General features: G+C 41.3%; 1 protein-coding gene across 3 annotated transcripts; it reads left to right on the forward strand.

The window, feature by feature from the left end:
• The first annotated feature begins 145 nt into the window (after positions 1 to 145).
• Positions 146 to 27,163, forward strand: NF2 (NF2, moesin-ezrin-radixin like (MERLIN) tumor suppressor). 3 transcript variants are annotated; one of them, XM_061562050.1, is made up of 17 exons: positions 146 to 643; positions 8,321 to 8,446; positions 11,592 to 11,714; positions 13,122 to 13,205; positions 13,686 to 13,754; positions 14,398 to 14,480; positions 15,007 to 15,082; positions 15,203 to 15,337; positions 16,277 to 16,351; positions 16,940 to 17,053; positions 18,175 to 18,297; positions 18,594 to 18,710; positions 18,920 to 19,020; positions 20,048 to 20,150; positions 21,165 to 21,325; positions 21,901 to 22,033; positions 22,171 to 27,163. In XM_061562050.1, the coding sequence occupies exons 1-17, from the start codon at positions 554 to 556 to the stop codon at positions 22,204 to 22,206; spliced, it is 1,749 nt and encodes a 582-aa protein (XP_061418034.1). In that variant the 5' UTR covers positions 146 to 553; the 3' UTR covers positions 22,207 to 27,163. The 3 variants fall into 3 exon arrangements, with proteins under 3 accessions (XP_061418034.1, XP_061418033.1, XP_061418032.1); XM_061562049.1 differs by having other exon boundaries at positions 21,168 to 21,325; positions 22,159 to 27,163; XM_061562048.1 differs by having other exon boundaries at positions 147 to 643; positions 22,159 to 27,163.

The following is a 27,163-nucleotide window of genomic DNA, read 5'->3' on the forward strand; positions in this document are numbered from 1 at the left end:
TGGGGGGGGCGGTGGGTGGGGGGGGCGGTGGGTGGGGGGGGCGGTGGGTGGGGGGGCGGTGGGTGGGGGCGGTGGGTGGGGGGCGGGGCTACGCGTTAGGCTCCTCCCCCTTCTGCAGTGGCCCCGCCCCTCGTCGGCCTTGCCGCTCGCAGTTGAATCGATTCTCTAAAAAGCAACAACGAGGCGAGGAACTCGGAGACCAACAACAACAACGACGACTACGACTAAAACAACAACACGGGGAGACGCATTACTGCCGTAGAGAGTGACTGCCGACATTAACGTGGCGAGTGGGGTAGTCGGGGGGGGGGGGGCTCAGGTATCGTGAGGAGGATAGAAGACGATGTTATAGGAAGCGCCCAGGCGCGTACGGATTAAACGCAACCATGGGCCGTCATCATCATCACCATCCTCATGCCCAGGCGCCGAGACGCGGCGGCGTTTAAAGTTATCCCGTGGTTCTCGATATTTTGTTGTTGTTGCTGCTACTACTACCTACTACTACTATCCGCTGTTGCGTTATTGTCGGAGGCGGCGGCGGCGGCGGAGGAAGATGTCCCTCATGTCGTTGAAGAAGAAGCAGCCCAAGACGTTCAACGTTCGCGTCAACACCATGGACGCCGACCTGGAGTTCGGTTGCGAGGTGGGGTAACCCGGTTACTATGGGGGGGTAACCTGGTGTTTACTATTGGGGGGGTAACCCGGTTACTATGGGGGGTAACCTGGTGTTTACTATGGGGGGGGTAACCCGGTTACTATGGGGGGTAACCTGGTGTTTACTATGGGGGGGGGTAACCTGGTGTTTACTATGGGGGGGGGGGGGGGTAACCCGGTTACTATGGGGGTAACCTGGTGTTTAATATGGGGGGGTAACCCGGTTACTATGGGGGGTAACTTGGTGTTTACTATGGGGGGGTAACTTGGTGTTTACTATGGGGGGTAACCCGGTTACAATGGGGGGTAACCTGGTTACTATGGGGGGTAACCTGGTTACTATGGGAGGTGACCTGGTTACTATGGGGGGTGACCTGGTTACTATGGGGGGTAACCTGGTGTTTACTATGGGGGGTAACCCGGTTACTATAGGGGGTAACCTGGTGTTTACTATGGGGGGGGGGGGTAACCCGGTTACTATGGGGGGTAACCTGGTGTTTACTATGGGGGGGTAACCTGGTGTTTACTATGGGGGGAGTAACCCGGTTACTATGGGGGTAACCTTGTGTTTACTATGAGCGGTAACTCGGTGTTTACTATGGGGGGGGTAACCTGGTGTTTACTATGGGGGGGGGGTAACCCGGTTACTATGGGGGGTAACCTGGTGTTTACTATGGGGGGGTAACCTGGTGTTTACTATGGGGGGGTAACCCGGTTACTATGGGGGTAACCTTGTGTTTACTATGAGGGGTAACTCGGTGTTTACTATGGGGGGGGGTAACCCAGTGTTTACTATGGGGGGGTAACCTGGTGTTTACTATGGGGGGGTAACCCGGTTACTATGGGGGTAACCTTGTGTTTACTATGAGGGGTAACTCGGTGTTTACTATGGGGGGGGTAACCCAGTGTTTACTATGGGGGGGTAACCTGGTGTTTACTATGGGGGGGTAACCTGGTGTTTACTATGGGGGGGGTAACCCGGTTACTATGGGGGGTAACCTGGTGTTTACTATGGGGGGGTAACCCGGTTACTATGGGGGGTAACCTGGTGTTTACTATGGGGGGGTAACCTGGTGTTTACTGGGGGGTAACCCGGTTACTATGGGGGGTAACCTGGTGTTTACTATGGGGGGTAACCTGGTGTTTACTATGGGGGGGTAACCTGGTGTTTACTATGGGGGGTAACCTGGTGTTTACTATGGGGGGGTAACCTGGTGTTTACTATGGGGGGTAACCCGGTGTTTACTATGGGGGGGTAACCTGGTGTTTACTATGGGGGGTGGGGGGGTAACCCGGTGTTTACTATGGGGGGGTAACCTGGTGTTTACTATGGGGGGTGGGGGGGTAACCCGGTGTTTACTATGGGGGGGTAACCTGGTGTTTACTATGGGGGGTGGGGGGGTAACCCGGTGTTTACTATGGGGGGTAACCTGGTGTTTACTATGGGGGGGGGGTAACCCGGTGTTTACTATGGGGGGGGTAACCTGGTGTTTACTATGGGGGGTGGGGGGGGGGTAACCTGGTGTTTACTATGGGGGGTGGGGGGGTAACCCGGTGTTTACTATGGGGGGTAACCTGGTGTTTACTATGGGGGGGGGGGTAACCCGGTGTTTACTATGGGGGGGGTAACCTGGTGTTTACTATGGGGGGTGGGGGGGGGGGGGTAACCTGGTGTTTACTATGGGGGGGTTGACATTGCCTACAACGGGCCTAACGCGGGATTTAACTTCGCCTTAACGCATGGTTTAGAACACACACGAGGTTATCTTAGCCTCACGGCAGCGTTAACACACACACGAGGTTATCTTAGCCTTACGGCAGCGTTAACACACACACGAGGTTAACTTAACCTCACGGCAGGGTTAACACTCACGAGGTTATCTTAGCCTTACGGCAGGGTTAACACACACGAGGTTATCTTAGCCTCACGTCGGGTTAACACACACGAGGTTAACTTAGCATAACGGCAGGGTTAACACACACGAGGTTAACTTAGCATAACGGCAGGGTTAACACACACACACACGAGGTTATCTTAGCCTCACGTAGAGTTAACACACACGAGGTTAACTTAACCTTACGGCAGGGTTAACACACACGAGGTTAACTTAGCATAACGGCGGGGTTAACACACGAGGTTATCTTAGCCTCACGGCAGGGTTCACACACATGAGGTTATCTTAGCCTCACGTCAGGGTTAACACACACACACGAGGTTATCTTAGCCTCACGGCAGGGTTAACACACACGAGGGTAACTTAGCATAACGGCAGGGTTAACACACACGAGGTTAACTTAGCATAACGGCAGGGTTAACACACTTGTGCGCACACGTGTCTTTGTCTGCACAGGGCAGCTCGCTGTGTTAAAGACCACGTAGGAAGTTTAACAGGGTCTGTCTTTCTCTCTCACGTTGTTTTTTCCCATCAGCCCGAATTAGTTATTGTACTAACGCAGAGATGATTGGAATTGTCTGGATGTCCACAGTACTTATGCCACGTGGAGGGCACACGTTAAAACATGGCTTAGTTTTAAAACACATTCTTAGTTTTACATACTTTGATACTGCCAAAGAAAAGGGTCTCGAATTTCGATTTAAAGCTTTCGTGACTGCAGGGATTCATCTTCTTGGTTCTTTCGGTAAAGTCACGTAGAATGGAAATAATAAAATAATAAAAATAAAACAATAAAATAATTCTCACGACGTTTCGGCCACAACTCAAGCAGCCGTCCTCAGGTGAAGAATAGGTCTGTCGAGAAGACACGTCGTGAGAATTATTTAATGTTTTATTTTTATTATTTTATTATTTCCATTCTACGTGACTTTACCGAAAGAACCAAGAAGAAAAAGTGTCTTGTTTTTGATGGCTTTAGTTTGGGTGTCACCCTCGCTGCTAATGCGACCCTTACACTGATTGAAGCCCTTAAATTGCTTTGAACGGGAACTGCTGGCTGGAAGGGGCCTCTCTTCACTTGGGGTACTTGGTCTACTCTTCCACTGCACAGGGGGGAGGGTCTCTGTCATTGTACGAATGCGTTACTGTATTCGAGTTGGAGTTAGAAGCGGAATGACAAACCATTGCAGGAACGGAATAGTGGATATGATGATGACCGACATCTTTCAACACATCAGTAGTAACATCATTTGAGTGTATGGTATTTAAAATACGTATTGTAATTCTGCAAGCGCCTCATCCAGCTGTCAATCACAACAAACCGGTTATTCGTAACGGTTTGGTTCCTCTTCCAAAAAGCATAAAGTACTTACATTTATTGTGCGTCCAGTGTTAGTTTTCGCCAAAGTGGAATAACAGAATGTATTTGTTTAATGAATCAACGAGAACGCAAATGTATGTAATCATGACATTTGGAGTAATCCGTCTTTAAGCAGTTACATAACACTCAACTTGGTTATTTCACTCATTTAATTAATTCACTTTTCTCCAAAGTGTTTTTTTATTGTCGTGGGCCAAGCCAGTTGGTGGTATTTTCTTGCCTAGACCCCCCCCCCTGTCACCACCACCACCACCACTGGGGGGTTCAGGTTCGTGCCCCTAGGCTGTATCGTTCAGGCAACACGGGAGGGTGGGGGGGGGTTTAAAAAAACGACACGGTCCGCGGTTAATTTTAATGGCTTAACAAAAAACGCGTTGCAAACAAGAAGCAGTGAAGAAGAATAAGTTTTGACTGCTGTGGCGTTACATTTGAAGAAGGCGGCAACCCAGGGTACAGATGTAACCCCAATTTAACTGTCAACCCATACGGTTTTTACCCCGTATTCTTGTACAGGTAAATTGAGTTTCCAGGTTCTATATATACGGTGTTACAGCCGTTTCAATACGGGGTTTGTAGGATGAACGTTGAGATTTATAAGGCCACGGGGTGATCAATAACATGTGAATTGGTCTGTAATAAAGTAGGCACTGATTAGGGGTTGACATTTATGTCTTAACAAGCGGTGGATCATTTCAAACAGACCACTTGGCGCTGTTAGTCGTTGATGAAGGTTTTTGTTGGCAGGAATTTTTGGCGGGGTATTGTAAGCTTTGGGTAGTTTTACATATTTGAGTACTGCCAATGAGGCCTTTGATGCAAGCGTTTCAAAAATGAAGTTGATGGCAGTGGTTAGGTTAGGAATGGGGCCCCGTTTACCCTTAATCACGGGTGTCAATATGGTGTAGCAATGTGAACTTTCCTTGGGCAGTGATTTTTTAGCCGGTTACACAAAGATTAAGACATTATATTTGCAGAGCGGTTTTTCATGGACTATTTTAGAAGAACAGAGGTCGAATTTGGTGTTCAAAGATGGGCGTTTGAGGCAGTAGTAATGTTTGTTACTATTAAAACCAGAGGGCCTAACTCTAACGACAATGTTCTTTCTTTAACAATACTTGCAGAGCATGAATTTAATATGAAGAATGTTGTAAGAAACTTGAAATTTGGTTAGAGTATCGCAAAGTTGTTGATCAGGAAAAGTAACAGTTGCAACGGGATGTGTGCAGAATGGAGGCCACGTTACTGAGACTGGCATTGGATTTGACACACACAAGTTGTTGACCAAGGATAACTTTAACCACATCTTGGGATAATGTAAGAGCAGACCTTGTTGGCCAGGTGTTGATATTGAAACAACTACAATATCTGAAGGAAATAAAAGGGAAAGTATAGTGACAACAGTAGGATTGGTAATGATGACCCCTTGAATACTCAAAAGGGTTTGTCTTACAACACTTGAATTTAAGAGGTTTTTTTCAACTTCACTGCAACAAAACAACAATTCATGCATTTTATCCATGTCCATTTGTTATTATTAACATAATGGAGAGAGCCCAGGGACAGAACATACCGTTTGGTATACTCGGCATTGTTAAACTTTTTGAAGAAGTCTCCATCCTGTGTGACCAGGTTATGGAATGATGTGCGTTCCAAGGGATTTCAAATCCTCCGAAACATCGCCGTCTCTTGTAAAACGACGGAGCTCAGGTTGTAAGTAGCATGAGCATAAAACATTTTGGAAATCCACATCTGCTTGCTTAGATTGGCTCGTTTCAAGGTAGGATGAGTGGTGATCTAATGATCTGACGTACGGTTATGGAGACAGATCCGGTGTGGGGAGTGAGTTGGGTATGCACGCCCTTGGTTTTAAGTGTGCGTAGTTTACCTTGCCGTTACATTTTTGCATGTCTGGGCAGGACTAAAAACGTGTTCATACGTTGGATGAATATTCTGATGGCTATTGTTGAAGGTGAATACTTGCCACTGCTAATTAATTCAGAATCAGAATGTGTGTTTATATTGGAGGAATCCTATGAGCCATGAAGCTCTTTTTCACGGATGTCCAGTTAGGTACTTTGCACTCGTATTGTACAAAAACACGATAGGAGGGCAAAGTTACAAGAAAGGTAAACACATCTCTCAAACAGATACAAATGAAACTAAACCATCCCCACCCTACCAGGCAAAGCCCACTAAGGTATTAACTTATTTTTCAGAAGTGACCTGGCTACAAATGATAGCTCAACAAAGTGGCTCATAATTTGGACATTTATAGCACCAAAATGATCTAAATTATCTCAATGTATTTTTTTTTATAAATGTTTAATTAATGTACAGTCGTTTTTTTTTACGCTTTCCAAAAACCAACCAATCTTGCTCTCAAGTGGAGACTTTATTCCATTCCACGACGATAATGTTTGTTGTCTGCGTATTTGTTGAGTTCGAATGTTAATTGTAAACAATATAAACTATGATTGTTAACCAATTTTACTCGTCAAATGGTAAGAGTTAAATGTATAATATGTTACCCTAAATAACCTGTTAACCCTGTGCCGCTGAGCAACCGACACAGCAGACACCTCGTGCAAACAGATAGAAACATCTCAAGCCGCAGGAGGCAATATACAAAGTAGACTTTGTCAGCAGTTAAAAGTTGAGCACAAGGGGGGGACATGATGATGGCTGGTGAAATCCAAGTTAAAAACTAGGTTCATAAAAGCGTTGTCTTGAGCAATCGTGCATTAGTCCTTAAAAATAGTACGCCCCAAGAAATAACCACCAGTAGCTAGTGTATACTGCAGCTAGAATGACGGACCATGTGTATCATTAGAGTGATTTCCCCCTCTCCCGTTCCAATTGCTGCTATCTGCAGCTATTGTGGGAAATAAGCAGGTGTCGTGCTGAGGCTGTGAACAGCAGTCCCCGTAGCCAGCCGGGAGGAGGGGTGGTTACAATGAGCTTAAAGCAGTTGCAGATTTTTTTTCTTTCTGCCGAGGCGGCTGGATTATCTTGCAGCAACATGTGGTGGAGGGGCGATAGTTATATTACGCTGCCCATTGAGGTGCGCCTGAAGTGTACCTTGGATCGAGGAGGTGCTCAGGCCAGGAAACCTTCCTGTTTAAGAGATGTTTCGAAACGGGGGGGCAGGAAGGAGAGGGGCAGCTTGCCCCTTTACTAGTGTAATATTCGTGGCAAGGTACAACATTTGGCGATGATGAACATGGGGCCTTTAGAATTTAGAAGTGCCGGCTTGCATGTTGTCTCTAGGCATACGGCCGAGCCCAATCCGTCATCTTTTGCCGCCCGCTTGGTCAGTGGTGATGGAATGGATTATGGCGCTTGATGTTTTCCAAACGACTAATCCCCTCGGCAGAAGGTATACGACATTCGAACGAAAGGTGATTTTTTAAAAACTAAAGGAAAGTCCATCTCGACTCAGAGTTTCATTACATCGGTAGCCTGTCTCAATGGCTGTGGGAATACATTCACCTTGCAAGCCAGGTCCCACCGTCTCTGCCAGAGTAGGCCTAATTACACTGTTTGATTTTATAAACATTTTGAAGAAATGTCATGCATATTCCTCGGGCAGTACTTTTTTGTACAGGTGATATCGGAGAGGAACTCTTTCGTTTTTTAAAGGTGTTATCAACATTGTGCTTATTGGGAAGATTGAGAGACGATGCGGGTTTTGTTGTTGGGAGGCCTGAAAATAATAGCCACTCCCCAAGACGATGAACATTTTTGGCTGTCTGTTGAGAAACCACCAACAATCTCGTGAAATGTGACCAAGAGTCACCTTCAAATAATTTAAAACATTAAAAAGTTTGCATAACTCCATGGATTACACGGGATTATTTAAGCTGGATAACCCTACGCCTGGGAGGTTAGCTGTTCACAGCCCAATGATGTCACTTACAGCCCACATTTATTGCATAGCGTTTTAACACAAATGAGGTTAACAATATAACCATTTTGACGGGTAACTTAGAAGAACATGTTTGTTCGTTTTATATGCATTGCCAACTTTTTTTTATTAATCCCTTGTAAGCCTTATACCAAAGCATGTTCAGACATGTGGATTTTTTTTCTATTTAACTTACAAACTGCTTTTATGTAAATGGAATATAAAAAAATATTCTCTCCTGCCAGATCAGCACCGTACTTGGAATGCTTTTTTTTGGCATCAAATCAAGTAATTTACTGACCAGGTACTGTAAATAATTGGAAATAATGATGCCATATCATGCTCATTTGAAAATAACGGCTGGTTTGTACATAGTAGTGAAATATAAGTGTTAATATCGCGTATGTTTTACTATGAAAAATATGAAGCCTTCTCTCTTGACCTGCTTGTAACTCACTTTTTTTATATAACCGTGTTTTGTTACAGATTAAAATGAAGGGGAAGGATCTCTTTGACCTAGTGTGCCGCACTATTGGCCTGAGGGAAACGTGGTTCTTCGGTCTTTGCTTCATGGTTAAAGATACCCTCACGTGGCTGAAGATGGAAAAGAAGGTGAGGAATATGTGGGTTTGTCTCGGACCATTGGTAGTGTTGCCTCTAAAATATACAGGTATTCCTCTACTTACGATGGGGATGCGTTATGACGACCCCATCGTAAGTCAAAAATATCGTAAGTCGAAGATGGCCTAGCCTACCCAGGAGTCTTAAAGAATGGTGATAATTTAGCAAAACAGAGCAATTTACAGTAGCGTACTTTATAAACTGAATTTATTAATGACAATACTGTTTTGCACGGTAAAATGTAAAGTAAAAACAAGGTAAATTCTTAGCCTACCTATATGAACTGCAATTTAATAGAAAGTTTTTTTCAGCAAACAATCCTATCTGCATCACGCAAGGCGGGAGATGCGTACATCCCGGCAGCGTCCCAACGTACAGCATCGTACCTCGTACGCTACTGCGTATGCCTGCCACGCAAAATTTTAATATTTAACAATTTTGTCGTCTCGCTATCGCCATCGTAAGATCGAAATATCGTAAGTCGGACCATCCTAACTCGGGGGACGATCTGTACCTACAGCCAGCGATGTGCAGTTATATTTGCAGTCGGCACTTGGGTCTTCAAGTTGCCTAAGATGGTCCCATATATTTCTAGCCTTGCAAATCATTTGGGCTAGAACAATGCATTTATTCGCATCGGTGTTTATAAATTAATGTGTGTGTAATAATACTATGTTCACATCACCCCTGAAGTTACTAGACATGCTTACAATCCTCCACGATGTAAAAAAGGCAAAGATTTTTTTTTATTGAATTGTGACCCTGCTTCACAACTGTTCAGCTAATCATCGGGAGTGAATTTCTCCACCGCTACTAATCACACATTGCACAGTGGTCATAAAGAGTTACAGAGGTTTTTATTTTTCATGATGATGTGTCCATTAAGCTCGCATAATTGATTTCGATTACGGAGTAATTCTCGAGTGATCTTTTATTGGCTGATGAGAACGATGTGCTCAACATCCTTAGATTGGATAAAAGTGATTGGTCCGATTGTTTTTTGATTGGGGTGTAATGACTTCTGTGCATTAAACTGCACTGGACCATTACCAGAGAGTGGCACGTCACAATTATAATTCAGCTCGTTTCACGCATCACCACATCCTCCCCATTTCTGCTCACATTTTTCATTATGGTGCTTAATGTGGATTGTGCTGAAATAGTTTTCTGAGATGAGATGAGGGACTGGGGTGTGTTGCATTTGAAAACGCTTGAGAGTTGTTTCACAGAAACTAAGTGATACACAGACGTGTACAGATTGAGTCACTGATACATTGTGTTTGGTTGCCATTTGTTTTTTTGCCATCTCATTTGCTGGACATAGTTAAACAGGAATGCCCTAGGTGGTTTGCGTGTCTTGGGAGCCAGTGTTGGCCTGTTCAAAATGCAATCACGATCCTCCGTTACCTTTTGTGTGGCATCCATCACAGGTTGTACAGTCGTTTGGATGAACACCCCGATGATCCAAAAACCAAGGTTCACATTCATAATCAACGTTTTTGGGTTTAGATCGCCATTCTGGCGAATTGCCCGATGATGCTGGATGCAATTACCAGCGAAACGTCGTACTCAAATTGTAAATGTTGTGGTTTCACGCTTCAACACACCGGTGGGCTAAAGCAGTGAACTATTTGTCTTTTGTCAACGTGACACTTTTTTACTGATTGGCCGTGTCGGGTGGTGGAGGGTTACGACACATTTATAAATAACGCGATCTAAACCCAAAAACGTTGATTATGAATAATATTGGTCGCGAAAGCCTACGTGTTAAGGTTCACATTGTTTTCATTTGTGTAGCCAGTGTGGCTCGAGGTTGCCAGGTAGGATTTTTACTTATTTACTGTTTTACATATTGATGTATCAGCCCAATCGGAAAGATCATAGCGAATTTGTTTAGCAGTAGAATACCCTTAATGTTTGAAATCAATGCGATGCTGGCATAGAAGTTTTAGTACGGTGATCAAGTATGAACAATCAATGTATGTCCTCTGACGATGATGATGACTTGTATAGCCAATAGATCAGGGTTTTCCCCACATTTACCAGTTTATTCCCATTCAAATGTAAGTTAACTTGTTCCATGCTCCCTGATGATCGTCAAACATGCCCCACTTGATGCGCAAAGCAAATCACGTCGTCAGCGTTCATTGAGCTGATTCAAATTGAGATCTCACTTGGCCTATGTGTGCACGTGTGGGCCACATGCTGCAGACACGGCCGCGTGCACGAGTGGGAGTAAATTGGTAAACGCGGAAAGATGTATAGTGTGGTGGGTCGCGAGGACTAGAGTTTGGAAAACCCTGTTTTTGTTTTCTACTTTTCATGCATTGCGCATTGGGATCCTAGATGGAATGCTCATTATACATTTGAATGAAAAAAAAATACGGCTTTAATGAGATTCACTGCTGTCACCATGCAATGCTGCGGTGATTTTTAGACGGTGCATCCCTGCTGGCTTACTCTGCTGTGACGCATCTTGAAACACTCTTAAGAAAATGTAAACACAGGAGTGTGACCTCAGGAGTGTCAAATGTGAGACTTGGAACATTTTAATTCGCTATTAATCTGAAATAAAAGGATAGTATACTAACTGTGAATATTATAAAGCAGCGTTCTTGCACTATATTTTCCAGGGGGGGGGGGGGGGTGCACATTATAAAATTATCATGTGCCGGTGTCATCACATCATAACGACTGTCCATACAATGACTAATCTGTATCTCTTTTTCTCCACTTCTCTCATTACTTATTTATCTTATTAATAAATATATCGCTTGTCTACAGGTTTTCTACCCCTTACATCTCTTTCATCTTACTAATGTGTTTCCCTTTTTTCCCCCTTTCTCTGGGCCATAACTCGGCAGGCCGCTTTTGGTTCTTGGGCCTGCTAGTTGAAGAAGCCTGTCATAAAATATGATGTTCTGCCATGAAGTAACATGTCTGAAATTTGAGTCAAATTTAACCCTTGTTTTAGGTGCATGCTTTTTAATATCTATCCTTTGGACACATCAATGTATTAATTTATTATTTTGTGTCCAGCAGCAAACGATGCGGTGTTTTGTGACTGCCATTACCATGTACGGCACCTGCAGCAACAGTCGGTGGTGTGTGCGGCTGTGATTGTTGGTGGTGGCAGGTGCTGGAACAGGAGGTTCCCAAGGAGGATCCCATCTCCTTCCAGTTCCTGGCTAAATTCTACCCAGAGTCTGTGGATGAGGAGCTGGTGCAGGAGATCACACAGCACCTCTTCTTCCTCCAGGTGTGTACTGTGCACCACAAAGTGAAAGGGAGAGACGTGGTGTTTGAACTCCACGTCATTAATTCTAGATTTGAAGCTTTCGTGACTGCAAGGATTCATATTCTTAGGTTTTTTTCGGTAAAGTCACATAGGTAAAACATCAAAATTAATGAAAATAAAATAAAATAAAACAAAAATCACGACGTTTCGGAGGCAACACAAGTCTCCGTCATCAAGTGTTCGGTTTCTTGCACAGTCATTTAATTTTATTGTTTGTTTTGACTCGTTTGTTGTAGCCCTCCTTACAAAATAGACTTTGTTTTGAAGTGCTCTCACCTGCTTGTGAATAAATTATAATAACTTATTGTGCCCGTGACGCAGTGGTTAGTGAACTACTATGGACACTATAACCTGAGTTCATTTACCAGCCATGTCTAATATCTGAACAATGAGTTATATCTAAACCAGTTTTGGTCCAGCGTGGTGAAATATGGGTAAACAACCCCCAGATAACTGATATGGCTTAGGGATGCCTTCATCCAGCAGTTGATTGACAAAGGCATCTAAATTATTTAAATAATATTTTATTGTCCCATTTTATGCATCGAAGGCATAAAGTTTCCTTGAAGACAGATATTAGAGCCCTTTGTACAGTGTGAAACTATATGCTACATACCTCTGCCATACATGTTATTGGCTGCCGAATATTATTTTCACGTGTTAACATTTTCCTAGGAGTGCTTCAAGATGCATCACAGCAGAGTGAGCGAGCAGGGATGCATTGCGTCTAAAAATCACCACAGCATTGCATGGTGACAGCGGTGAATCTCATTAAAGCCGTAATTTTTTTTTGAAATGTATAATGCGAATTCCATTCGAAGATCCCAATGCGCAATGCATGAAAAGCAGGAAACAATAACAGAGCCAGGGCAACCGACCAAACTAAAGAGGGAAGGCCACTTTAAAGAGATGGGTTGTCAAAGCAGACTTAAATATATCTCCCAATTCTGATTGCCTGATCTCAAGTGGCAAGGCATTCCATAGCTTGGGTGTCACGCTAATAAAAGGCCGATAACCAAAAGAGCACCACCTAGACCTTGGGAGTGCTGAGAATTGTAGATCAGAAGATCTTAAGGACCTTGATGGAATATATACATGTATTAGTTCCTGCAAGTAATTTAGAAATATTAATTAGCCTTTTGGCATTTGCTAACTTCTACTAACTTAACCCATGTAAACTGAATTTCCTACATTTCCATTAAATTGATTGTTTCCCACAGTAGTTTTGGAATTAATTTATCCTTTACCAGCATCCACTCTTTTTGTGCATTGATACTGAGAGGCGTTGCACGCCTGAAAAGCTGTGATGTTCGTTGGGATGTCGTGAGAAATAATTCAGCATTTTGTATACAAACTTTTCTTTCACAGGTGAAGAAAAAGATCCTGGATGAAGAGATATTTTGTTCACCTGAGGCATCGGTCCTTTTAGCTTCATATGCTGTCCTGGCCAAGGTATTGTATGTTATGAAGTTCATATCCAAACTGCGTACCAATGAAAATAGCTCGTTTTTTCACTGTTGTCCAAGCAGAAACTGGCACAACTGCTTGAGTGTAGTGAGGCTGAAAGTACTGAGTGATGTCACTGATAGAAGAACCACTTTGGGAATGTTCGTTTGGCTCGACGCAGCATTATATTCAGCCACACTCTGGAGGTTATAGATAGTGGCAGCTGACGCACACGCAACATAATTGTTTTTTTTCTCTCATACAGTAAAACTATCTGCACAGCAGTTGAGTAGGTAATTTAACCGGGCTATGGGGAGAAATCTCTCTTAGTGGTTTATAAACAGGGTCGTTCGGTGGGGGGCAACAAAAATGTGATTGGCACCGGTTGCACATTGAGTCTGGTTGCACGTAAGCCTTCATGAAATAGAATTTGTTTGAAAGTGTTCTCCATATCATCTGTTTTCTTTTTGTTTGCTGTCGTTGCAGTATGGCGAATATGATCGGAGCCTGCACACTCCGGGTTTTTTGGCTCAAGATGAGCTACTGCCAAAAAAGGTGAGCGTGCATCGTGTACAAAATAAATATAATATATTCCATTAGGTGTTTCATCCTTATTCGATTTTGCCTGAATGTATTCATGTGTATACGTAAGCTTGTCTCATGTGAGCAGTATTAAAGTTCAGCTCATAGAAATACATCCATCGAAAATAATATTTTTCTAAACCAAGAAAAAAAATATATAAAAATATATAATCCGCTGTCACCTCATTGCCACTGATGTTGAGTTGGTAGTATTTGCTTATTGCACATTTGTCATTTTTATCTGTGAAGAAGCAATGTGCACCGTGCTCATTCTTCTAGAACGTTCTGTTGAGTGTTTTTTCAGTGTTTAAGTCGATCCATATCACATGAATAAGTGACAATTTTCAGGCAATGGTATTTTTTCACATGTAGAAACATTTTTTTTACGATTTGGAGAGGAACGGTCTCCTGTGCGTATTGCGTTGGTTTTGCGTAGATGGCACGGGGTTGATTTTAACCAACAAAGTTTCATGCGGGTAGATGGATAGTCTACAGTTACATTATAGTGGTAATTTATCTTGAATTCTGCCTTGAGAGCGAAAATAATGCATTCCAGTTTGTGAATCGACTTCCACGCTTTTCTGTTGCATCTTGAGTGCCTTTTTATTTCTATCAGGTCATCAACCAGTACCAGTTGACACAGCCAATGTGGGAAGAAAGAATTACAAACTGGTACAAAGGACACCAGGGCATGACCAGGTACATTGATATGCAATATATATTAGCAACCCCATATTAATCTCTGAATAAAAATCGTTAATGTTGGCGATTGATACTGTTAAAGCATCATGTGGATAGCTCCGCTTGATAAGGAAATTGCAATGCATTATCGGGCCTACTGAAATTCATGTGTTTGAGACACGTTTTAAATACAATATTTTATAATGTAACTGGTAACACAAACTGTAAGATATACATCATAACACATATGTAGTTTGCAAAGCGTAATGAAGTAGGGACTTGCGTAAAATGTGACTTACATATGCCAATATATTTGCACTATTTTCCTATTCTTGTATGGCCATTTGACATTAACAATATTGTTTAAATCTTACATTGCATTGGAAGCTTTTTTATATGTAGAAATAGATCTCAGCTCTTATAATGTGGGAAAAGTTATGGCAATATCTTATTAGTCGTGGGATTATGTTTGAGTAATATTTATACTCATGAATTTGTATGTGTGTGATGTATGAATCACACTCTTGTTATTTTGTTTCTTTAGAGATGAAGCTGAAATGGAGTATCTTAAAATTGCCCAAGATCTCGAAATGTATGGAGTGAATTATTTCCCTATAAAGGTAAATGCGTTTTCCATTAAAGTAATTTGACATGACATTACCAATTTATCTTGACAGTGATTGCATTTGTTCCCACATTTGTATTAATGACACTGTGCCTCGTGTGTTTCATTGACATAGGACAAAAAAGGAGTTGATTTCTTGCTTGGTGTCGATGCTCTGGGCCTAAAGATCTTTGAACCCAATGACAAGTTGCAGGCGAAGAAATCGTTTCCGTGGAGCGGAATCAAGAATGTGCAGTACAGTGACAAAGAGGTGGTAACACACGTGACCAGTGGGCACGTATTTGCTTGTGGGGAGAGCTTATCAGCACTTCTCACTGATATGTGTCTATAAAGTGTGTATATGAGGATGTTTGTCCACTGGATGTAAAGCTATAATAAGCTATTGTATTCAGAGACACTAACAGCATTACATTGTTATTTTAGCTCGCTTTTGGAATGGTCTTAGGGGGGTGGTGTGGTGCGGAGATCGCACTATGAAACGGCCGACCTGAGTTTGATTTCTAGACATGGCTATAACACTGGTCAACACACTTTTTCTGGCATAAGGTATTCCAACGGTTTTAAGGTAATTTTGGGGTGCTGATTCCAAATCTGGCATCAGTTTTTGTCTATCACATGTTTTTGAGATATCAAATATAGCATTTTCAATAAAAACTGCAGAAGAACTATATATTAAATAATTGTGGATATCTACATAAAATCATATTATAAACACACTATCCTAAAAATACAGCACCATATTTTAACACTAAAGCAGTCACTGACTCGCAACAACTTGCAATCATAAGTGACAGAGTTAATTTCAGGTAAAATCAATGAAAATGGGGTATGCCGATAGCATAAAAATGCGATGTGATGGAGCAAATCTGAGATCAGATTTGGAATCGGCACCCTGAAATTAGTCTAAAACAGCTGCAAAAGTCCAGGCCAGAAAAAAAGTTTTTTTTGTTGACCAGTGTAATCCGTGGCGAATGATGTCTGAGCAAGTCCTGGGCATCCCACATCACCAACCTGCAATGGGCAGCATGTCCTGGTCACCAATACGGCACGGGGGACGCCTTCAGCCAGAAATGGATTGTTTATTTATGTAATTGTCAAAGAAGATACATTTAAGAAGAAATGCCATTTGCCAGTTTTTTTTTCTGCACAGTTCTTGACCCAAAATGTTTTTCCGCTTCATGTTTTCCAGTTTACCATAAAGCCTCTTGACAAGACAACCGAGGTCTTCAAATTTTACTCTTCAAAGCAGAGAGTAAACAAACTGGTAGGGGCTTAATTCACAACTTGGTGGTTATCTTTGTTAACTCTGTTAACGTGGTTATTAGACATGTGATGTTTCTACCTTGTGATTTGATGAATTGTCACGAATCGTGGTAAATTCATGATATTTTTTACTGTCTTAATTTGCATTGTTTCTGATGTCTTCTATCTTGATTCAAATTGACTTATTTACTCCGTTTGCGTAAATGTAACCGCGTAGAATTTGGATCGTAATGACTTGATTTCTTAAATGCACAATTGATTCGGATGTCTTTCTGAGCGTACGAACTGATTTTCAGTCAATAAATTAATCAGTTATTAATTGTTTTAAGAGGTGTGAACTGATGTGCTAAGTTTTAATCAGAATTTCATTTTATTTGAAACTTTTAATGATCGTGAATTCAGTGAATTTGCTGATGTTAAATATAATGTTGTTCTTATAATAATTGAAAAACATTGAACATCCTCTTGCTATAATTTAAAGCTCAAAGCTTGCGTTGGAAATGGTTTAATATAATGTTGAAGGCATTTGGTTTTATCCATCTGCTTATTTAGTTTATTTCCATGATTATATCTGAAATGTGAATTCCAGATCCTGCAGCTGTGTATTGGAAACCACGACATGTTCATGCGACGGAGAAAAGTAGATTCTATGGAAGTACAACAAATGAAGGCTCATGCCAAAGAGGAGAAGGCACGGAAACAGGTATGGTTATAAGCCGGCTATGGATATTCATCACATACACATGCCTTCCAGAACAAATCCTTAGCAAACGGTAACTTTGTTCACAATAAGGTTTTAGCATTTGGCAGTACGCTGCATTGTATGGCGTGATATGTAGTTACGAAATAGATAAGGAGAATAAGCCTTATAGGTCAATAGCTCGTTTAATCCAGCTCATGAACAGCACAGACTGCCTTCGTGAATCTACCGCCATTTGGCCAGATAACGCTGTGGTTAGAATGCACAATTGAAAGGCTTTGAGTTCAAATCTCAGTTTGGGGTGGGCTCAATCCATAACCCCTTCGGGTCAATAAAACAAGTATAATTTGGTGGAAATGTCAGTGGTTGTCCTTTGGATAAATGAAACTGTATACCTATTGGGGTACATGATGGGAAGCAGAGGACAGTGCAGCAGAATTAATTGTTGTACTCTGCTCCCGCCTTCACCAGTCCACACTTACCAGTGTGGTAAAGTATGGTAAAATAACCCCCATACTTTGTGGCATCAAGAGGCTTTCATCAAGTGGTAGGTTGACAAAAGGGCTGTATATGTACACCGAGGAATATAGAATATCCACCGCTGAATCAAGGGCGACCAGTGGAAACGAGCACCTTCCCATGCTTGTTTGAGCAGGGAAACGCTCTCAGAGTAGCTTGTCGTTGAGTACGTTAAGAGTGGTCCCGAGTGTTAACCTGATGCACACAGTAAAGCATTTTACTTCTTGGTTCTGTCGGTAAAGTCACGTAGAAGGGAAATAAGGTGGGGGAAATGCGCCCAGCTTAAATAGACGCTCCAAGCGTGGTGGTGTTTCATTTAGACGCTGTCGCCTCGACAGACCTGGTCTTCACCTGAAGACGGCTGCTTGTGTTGTGGCCGAAACGTCGTGAGAATTATTTTATTATGTTTTATTTTTATTATTGTATTACTTCCCTTCTACGTGACTTTACCGAAAGAACCAAGAAGATGAATCCCTGCAGTCACGAAAGCTTTAAATCGAAATTTAAAGCATTTAAGTTGAGGATTCCATATTGAAAATTTCCTTTTTTGCCCTGGAGATTGTGAGTGACATTGTGGATGTGATTGACGTTGTGTTTGTATGCAGCTGGAGAGGCAGAAACTCGACAGGGAAAAGCAGCTGAGAGAGGACGCGGAGAGAGCCAAGGATGATCTAGAGAGGCGGCTGTTCCAGATGCAGGACGAGGCTCGGCTGGCCAATGAAGCCCTCGTGAGTGTCGGCGAATTACACGAGCATCGCTCTCTCCGGTCAATAAACAAGCATTTAACTTTCGATTTAAAGCTTTCGTGACTGCAGGGATTCATCTTCTTGGTTCTTTGGTTCTTTCGGTAAAATCACGTAGAAGGGAAGGACGGCTGCTTGCGTTGTGGCCGAAACGTCGTGAGAATTATTTTATTATGTTTTATTTTTTATTATTTTATTACTTCCCTTCTACGTGATGACTTTACCGAAAGAACCAAGAAGATGAAGCGTTTAACTCTTTCACGTGTGCCCTTGTTTCTCAGCTGCGCTCGGAAGACACAGCGGAGCTTTTGGCAGAGAAAGCTCAGATAGCGGAGGACGAGGCCAAACTGCTTGCTCAGAAGGCAGCCGAGGCTGAGCAAGAACTCGGACGCCTGCAGGTCTTTACGTTTGCATTCGTATTTAATTTTGTTTTGATGTGGATATGTTACCAAGTAATCTTTGGCTGCAGATGTTGTATGGCTTTGTTATTCGTCATGTCATAGTTGCTTTAAAAATATATCCGTACAGATTTGATTAGATTGTGCTTCGTGTATGCCCAAGCAAAGTCATTGGAGCTAGAAACATAATTTCTGTCCCTGGGATGTAGGTGACTGCACTAAAGACAGAGGAGGAGCGACGACTCACGGAGCAGAATGCTCGTGAAACTGAGCGCATTGCTCTACAACTTGCCAAGCAGTCTGAACGCCGGTGCGTTGCTGTTCGCTTGCTTGGGGGGGTGTGTGTGTGTGAGAGAGTGATGACATTAATTTATGGTATCCTCGTAAGCCATGATCAGTCCACTGCTGGATGAAGGCCTCCCAAAGCCGTCATCATCTCTCATGATTTAATTGTCCACCTGGCACCTGCACACGACCTGATTTCATCCCTACCGCTCCATGATGGACATCCTCTGGAGCGCATCCCTCCCTTCGCTGCTACTCGATCGTTATTACCGATTGGCCATCATCCCTTCTCGTGGTGTCTTACCCATGCACTTTAATCTTAACAGAATAATGCGTTTATACTGCCTATCTTTACCAATCCACGTATTTCTCACTCTGTTTTGGTGTAATTCCAGGCATGAGTCGACTCAATGCAGTTTTGTTCCATTGTTTTTGTAATGTCAATTTGTGATAAATATCTCATAGCAAGTAGTATCCATTACGTTTCTTCAGACACATTGTTATGCTGTGGTTAATTGTCAATTAAAAATGTCTAAAGCATTCCAACCCACTCTTATCTCATGTGTCCCTGCGTCAAATATTTCCAACCGTTTAGTGAATTTGTCATGCATAATCTTTGATTTTCTAACTTGTATCCCAACTCTAATGTTACGGTCTCTATTTTACTAAGTTCTGAACACGTTTCAACAGGCATACATGTTATCGCATGAATCTCCTTCATATGCCTACATTCGAACACTTTAATCGCAAAATTATACATTTGTAGTAATTTAGAAACATGAAAAGTGCAAATTTCAATTTAAAGCTTTCGTGACTGCAGGGATTCATATTCTTGGTTATTTCGGTAAAGTCACGTAGAAGGGAAATAATAAAATAATAATAAACGTCATGATAATTTTATTGTTTATTTTATTTCCCTTCTATGTGACTTTACCGAAAGAACCAAGAATATGAAAAGTGCAATTTGAAACCATTTCATGCTAGCATTGGTGGTTTTGTGAGACTTGCATGTGCTGGACGCGTTGATTTTCCTTGGTTGTACGTGTGATTAGGCTGAAAGAGGCGGAGCAGCTGAAACAGGATTTGGAGGAGGCAAGGGAGTCTGAAAGGAGAGCCAAGCACAGAATCCAGGAGCTATCTACACCCTCCTATCCAGTATGAATGTACACACATTTGAGAGCCGTGTTCACTGCCTCCGTAAATTAAATTAAGAGTTGTAATATGCTCAGACTGGACATTGACACTCACTATACACTCTGTTCACTGTATATTTTCATAATCAACGTTTTTGGGTTAGATCTCGTTATTTATAAATGTGTCGTAACTCTCCACCACCCGACACGGCCAATCAGCAAAAAAAGTGTCACGTTGACAAGAAGACAAATAGTTCACTACTTTAGCCCACCGGTGTGTTGTAGCGTGAAACCACAACATTTACAATTTTTTGAGTACGACGTTTCGCTGGTAATTGCATCCAGCATCATCGAGCAATTCGCCAGAATGGTGAGGCTCTGCTCTTGCTCCCGGTCTTAAATAGAGCAGCAGCAGGGTGATGTCATCATTTAACTTATCAGCTGCATCTTTCGCACCGTGAATTGCCATACCGTGCTAATCGGAGGTTACGGGGGGAAGGACAGCAAACTAAACACAAAAAAGCAGTTCTCAAAGAAATGCATTTTCAATCTGAATGATTTAAAAGTGCAGAACTCCAGTGGCTTCCTAATATTGTAAGGAAGAGCGTTCCAGACGACCGCAGAAGCGCATGTGAAAGCGCGCGATGCAGCAACCGTCTTTGTTCGATGGCCAGCCAGAAGCCGCTGTGGGGCACACACTCAATACTGAGCAGCGTCAAATAAAAATTATCCGTAATATTATCGGTAATTTTTTTTTAACACTTCTGAGAATTTGCAACAATACCACCAGAAATGTGCCTCTGGGCTCTGGAGACTACCTGGAGAAGATTCCAGGCATGTGACAATGATGGCGAACAAGTGGAGACTTTGATTTTTTGAAGCTATTAACATACATTTGTTATCATGTTACAGTGTATTATCCGTTCTTTGTCCATTAAAAACGATACTCCCATATAAGTATTCATATAAGTGTCAACATTTTTTTGAAGCACTCTATAAATAACACATTTTAAAACATTTCCCCCCTCCCTTTCAGCAGATGCAGGGTGTGTATCCTCACCTTGCCGGTGCGGCAGTGGTATTGGGACCAGGGATGCCTGCCGCAGGCCTGGACAGTGAAGGCAGGCGGCTGTCGGTGGCCAGCGACTACAAGGACTCGGACATGAAGCGCCTCTCTATGGAGATTGAGCGGGAGAGGTGAACATGACGTTATGTTTACTCGCCATCGGTCACATTTGTGTTGAGTTTGTTGTCCTTCCCCCGCACCTCCGATTAGCACGGTAGGCTACGTACGGTGCGAAAGAAGTTCACCTCGCATATGGAGACTAATCCGCCTCCTACAAAACTGGCTGCAGTGGGATATATAAAATGGGTTTAGGTATCAACGCATTCCCATCGAGGCCTATATCTGTTGGAAGAAAACTTCACAATTGAATACAGTTATGTCTCTAAGCTGCATTGCTAAATCACAACTGGGAATTATATTAAGACCAAAAGACATATATCAATGGATTATCGGAGTCAAGTTTCCTCTGTCACACTTGCTTCTAAATCTTCAAAGCCAAATTTTCTTCAGGAAATATCCACATTTGTTAATATGGTTTAATCTAGAAAATTCTAATATACAAATGCAACGCAAACTGGAGGTTGTGTTAAAGCAGCATGGGACTGCCATTCTCAGTGCTGTTTAGGCATATAAGAGGGCAGCTGCTCTCTTATAGTTTCCTGATTGTGTAGGATTTTAATAAAAGATTGTTTTTGTGTGTGGCCAGGTTTGAGTACCAGGAGCGAAGCAAGAACCTCCAGGAGCAGCTGAAGGAGCTGAAGACTGAGATCGAAGCATTGAAGCTGGAAGAGAGTGAAAGCTTAGAGAGGGGAGAGCACCGTTACAACACACTTACTCGGGTGTGTACCATTCAAGTTTTGTTTAGGTTGCCTTTCCTTGATAATTGTCAGATTTATGAATGGATCGTAAACAAGCTCCCCTTACGTCTCTCTGCTGTATGACATGTGTTCTGCTTTCTTTGCAGATGTCGTTCCAGAATGCTCACAGTGCCGGCTTCTACGAGAGCCACTGACAGCGGCACGAGTTGGTGTCGAGCCAGCGGATCTGGGTGTTGACATGCATTGCGCCCCATCAGCAGCTTACGGATTGATCAGAAGAAAAGGAGACTACTAAACTGGAGTGTGGGCCTAAAGGTCATTTAATATGACCGTTGTATTCGAAACTGTATGTGGTGTATGTTGGTCTTGCACTACCTGTTCTTATATAATCCAACAATTTCTGGTTCACGTGTTACGGACGTATGCCTTTTTAGCTCGGCACACATTGTTTGATGTTATGGTACAAACTAGTGTTAATTATTATTTTGATACACGTGCTCCTTGTTCCAGAAGGGGGTCATGATATTGTTGTTCTTGAAAATTCATGGCACGTAAGTATCTCGTGTTGAGATGTGGGTTGTGGTTTGGATATGAAGCTGTGATACAGTTGTCCTTGAAATACCAGGCTAATTAATTAGTGGGATGCCCTGGTAATTCCATGAAGAGCAAATTTAGCCCATCTACCGCTTGAAATGTTATTTATATTGCCTTTATATATATTATGAAAGCCATATCATTTCTATAAAATATCAGTCACATTTACCTTGAATTTATTTTAGTTTTGGCTGACCAAAAACCTGGTCACATTTAATGGAAAAAAGGTTGATTACACCACGGGAGCTTTGTCGTGGGACCTTTTTGCCAGTATCAAATTATGAAAAATAAGATTAGGTTTTTCCCTTTGTGGCAATAAAAGGTGTTAAGATGTTCAGACTGCAAATATCCGAGTTTGTGTTTGCATGTTCATCACAAGTACGTGTGGTAAATGCAGACTTGTATCCTCATCAGATGTTCGACTGGATGTTTGAACATCTTATCATCTGTTTTATTGCCAGAAAGGGTAAAATCTCTTGTTTTTTCACTATCACAACGCTGGCAAAACCGTTCTTTCACAATTGTAATGTTATTCTTAGCCATAGTATGATTGGCATAACAATCTCATCTTACCTGTGATGGAATGGCTTTTATCTGGCCAAGGAAGAAATCAAAAAAGTAAAATCTTCCTTTTGATGTCGCAACCTTTTTTACCTTTGAAAAAATGTATGACGATACAAAGCACCAAGTTGGAACGGCGTCATATTTGGGGTGGAGCAACCAGTTCCAACCTCACTAGTACTTGATTGATCGAATTCAACGTAGAACAGGTTGATCCAAGTCACTGATCAAGACTACCATGGTTACTGGTCCCATGAACTTGACTCATTGATTCCTCCACCCATGTTGAAGATTCGATCTACCTGGCTGTCTGGTCCACCTCATCCATGCTGTGTTCAACCATCATTTACTGCAGGTTAAAATATTTATTTCTGCTTTTTTTCTACACAAGTGGTTGATTCTAGATTTGAAGCTTTCGTGACTGCAAGGATTCATATTCTTAGGCTTTTTCGGTAAAGTCACGTAGGTAAAAAATTGAAATTAAAATTAATAAAAGTAAAATAAAAAAAATCACGACGTTTCGGAGGCAACACAAGCTTCCGTCTTCAGGTGGAACCGTCACAGCCACGACAGCTGTATCAAGTAAATGAGAGATTACAAGAGCTACCACTCCGTATATATAATGGTTGAGGGGGGAAGGGCCCGGAAAGGCACACTTTTTATTAATATGGTAAGGTAAGGCTTAAGACTAAGAATAGACTGCATAACTTTGGAATTCCCTCTCATAGTGTTTTTCCTCAAGTAATTTTAACCTTGCTCAATACAACAAATGTATTGGGCATATCCTCAAAGGTTATTTCAAGGACACACTGTTTTGGAATTAAAGTACAGAAACAACAAAATGGTAATATAAACTAATAGGCACTCGCGTGCCTTGAGATACAAAATGTATTTAGACAGTTTATACTTCCAAATTGTATAGTCTTCTGTTACAAATGTTTTTAGAGAAAAAGTGCATTTTAACTACAATATTATAACATTATCTACACAAATCTGTAGGGAGCATCTGTACAGCCACTAAATCAATTTTGGATTTTATTAATCATTAGTCTGGACATGTTTGTACATTATTTTCATATGTATATTAAAGAAAGTGTAGGGAACGTTAGATTGAATATATAGAAAAAATATTTTTGAAAGTAACATTTAAATTTGACAATTGATCTGATCCAATTTCACAAAATGCATATGTAGCATATGAACTTTGGTTCGGGTCGTGAATATGGTGGCCTTGATGTTATAAACGTTGAAAATGAAAATATATTCATCTGTTTTATAGAAGCTACCCTTGGATTTCTTTTGATCACAAGTTCATCAGTGCCTGATATGAAAGTCCTGTTATATTGTGCAACGGTTTACCAGCAGTATCCTGTAATGTGGTGTTATTGGAACTCATTGTTTTCTATCACGATTGCCATTGGCTACGAGGAAAAGGTATCCCCTTTTCAATGTCATGTCATTGGTTTTTCTTACTTATCACTGATTTTACATGCTCATCAATTGCATTTTAGCTCGCATGCATATCTGGCACTTGCTTGCATTTCTTAAGTAGCATTGCTTATTGTAACATAGGAGAGTGCCGTTGTTAAATGACACTACAATGGCAGGCGAGTAGCTCTACACGTTCACATCACCAAATGGATTCTTTTGCAAACAAAGACGACCATAAATGGGCTTTGTGAATCTGTGACAGCGTTGCATAAATACAACACAAAACGGCTACAGCTTTTCGATTGGTGTGGATTTTCAGCTGTATCTGATGTATCCTTTGGTGTTTCCCTTCTATGGAAGTGTTTCTGCAGAGGTTAGACCTCATTGCATTATAAAGTAAATAATAGCACATCTGTATTTGCTACATTATACATAGCATTTTATTCATGATAATAGTCCTGAAAAGTTTAAAGAACTTGCATTGTCTAAAACGCGACATCAAACTTTCATGGTTTCATTAATAGTAACAGCCGTCAAAATTTTGTGACCTAATTTTTTTTCGATCACTACTGTCAATCACATCCAGAGACTGTAGCTTTTACGTAAATGTAACACTAACTTCCCCTCATAAGACATTTACAACCTTGGGGGAAAATATGGTTACCTCTGATTCCTAAATAGATTAGCTGTTTCATGAATCAACTGAAAATATGCAGCATATCGAATGGAAGTCTACATTTTTACATTGTTCCTGCTTTTTTTTGCTTATTCTGACTAAGACAAAAGTTATCTACAGAAATATATCTTTAATCTCATTATTATAGGTGGTATACTGATAGATGTGCTTCAGTCTTGCTTGTTGTTTGCATTCAGAAACTACCAAAGGCTTTGGATGTTGCTGCTAGATTTCCCAAGGTGTCTAGTAAGCTTATTCCTTTGTTGCAGGGCAGTGCGGTTAAGGTGTTCAGCCATATGCCAGAGTTCTCGCCTGCTTGAGAAAAATGCGCCACCCCATTATACTTTTTAGAATAGATGCGTTTTTTTGGCATAACATAACAGTGTTACGTTATGGAACAGTCGTTTTAGTTTCCAGCGAGAGTTTCAAATCCGTAATTTTTCCGGGTGCACTAAACTCCCTCGTGAACCTGCTCCATTAACCTTGTCAAATGCATCCGGAACTAGAAACTATTACACCTGGTTTTTGCACATGAGATGCTGTTTCATATTGTAGTGTTGAATGTACATAAAGCTGAAGTTGGCACTACTTTGGAGAATGCGTATTTGAATTTTAAAGCTGAAAACATCACTTGTTAGGTCATGATGTTTAAAAAAAACTTGGCTAATCCTTTACATCGGAAGGAAAACTTTCAAGTAGAATTATGCTGAAAGGATTACGTTATTTAGTGAGGTAGCAGTGTACTGTAAAATTAAACTAAATTCATTGATTTATCAACCTATAGCAGTTTTGAAGTAAGTTATTAGTGGCAAGGTTTGTTTTGACATTTACAAATAATGCTCTGCCATGTTTTGCTGCTATATGATATGGAAACAATAGTATCTGCTGTGGTAAGATCTATAAATTTACCTTTACCTGGGTTTATTTCCAAATAACAGGTAGTGAATTGGCAAGGGAAACACTCGAATAGCCTTGTCCTGATGCTTTAGAATTAGTATTAATGTAGAATTGTGATAGTTTTAAATGTGTAAGCATTTATATATTACAGATACTCACATTTTAAACATGCCGTGCCATATAGAGTATATTGCATATTTGTCATTGTGCATTTAAAAAATTGTGGGTTTTTGTAATTTGCAGAAGCCTAATGCATCGTCACAAATTGAATAATTGGAAAACACTGTTTTTTTTTCTTATGTACAAATATTTACCTGTGAAAGACATGGTTGGTTAAACATGACGTTCCATCATGGATTTAAACAATATATGTCGAACGTGTGGATTTTTTTAGCCGTAAATCCGAATGAGATGTTTAGCTGTTAATTGCTTTCAAATTGTCTTGTATGCAAGAAACAGGTCGTTCTGAAAGTGGAATACAGCAAACGTCAGTCACTAATGATGGATGTTTATATGACTGCTTAATGATGCAGTTTGCAGCATATTCATCATTAAGAATTATGCTAAATTATATTCTTTGAAATCTTGATGGATAATAAAGTAAACATTTACATGCACTAAAATGGCTTTGGGTCTTTAAAAATGGTCAGTGTTTTAAACTCAATTATTAAAGACTGTAATTATGAGTAGTGGCATTCCTCCTGAATTACAATTGAATGCGCTGCAATTGCAAAATCACACAATCCGTTTTTTGTCATAAATATGAACTATTTCTCTAAATGTAAATGCTTAATAGACGTAATATGAATTGTTTACAGATATTGGCAGGACAATCAAGTGGGAAATACATTTGGCCTGATTTACAATAACAGTTTCTTACAGTTGTGAAAACACCATAAAACACCACCACAAAAATGTATTCATTAAAAACCTGAACTTTTAAGTTGTGCAAATACTTCGGGGTAGGACTTGTGGAATACATTTGGGTCATG

This window comes from Lethenteron reissneri, chromosome 28 (assembly GCF_015708825.2).
Source record: "Lethenteron reissneri isolate LAM-NWPU_2019-01 chromosome 28, ASM1570882v1, whole genome shotgun sequence".
Taxonomy (NCBI): Eukaryota; Metazoa; Chordata; class Hyperoartia; order Petromyzontiformes; family Petromyzontidae; genus Lethenteron; species Lethenteron reissneri.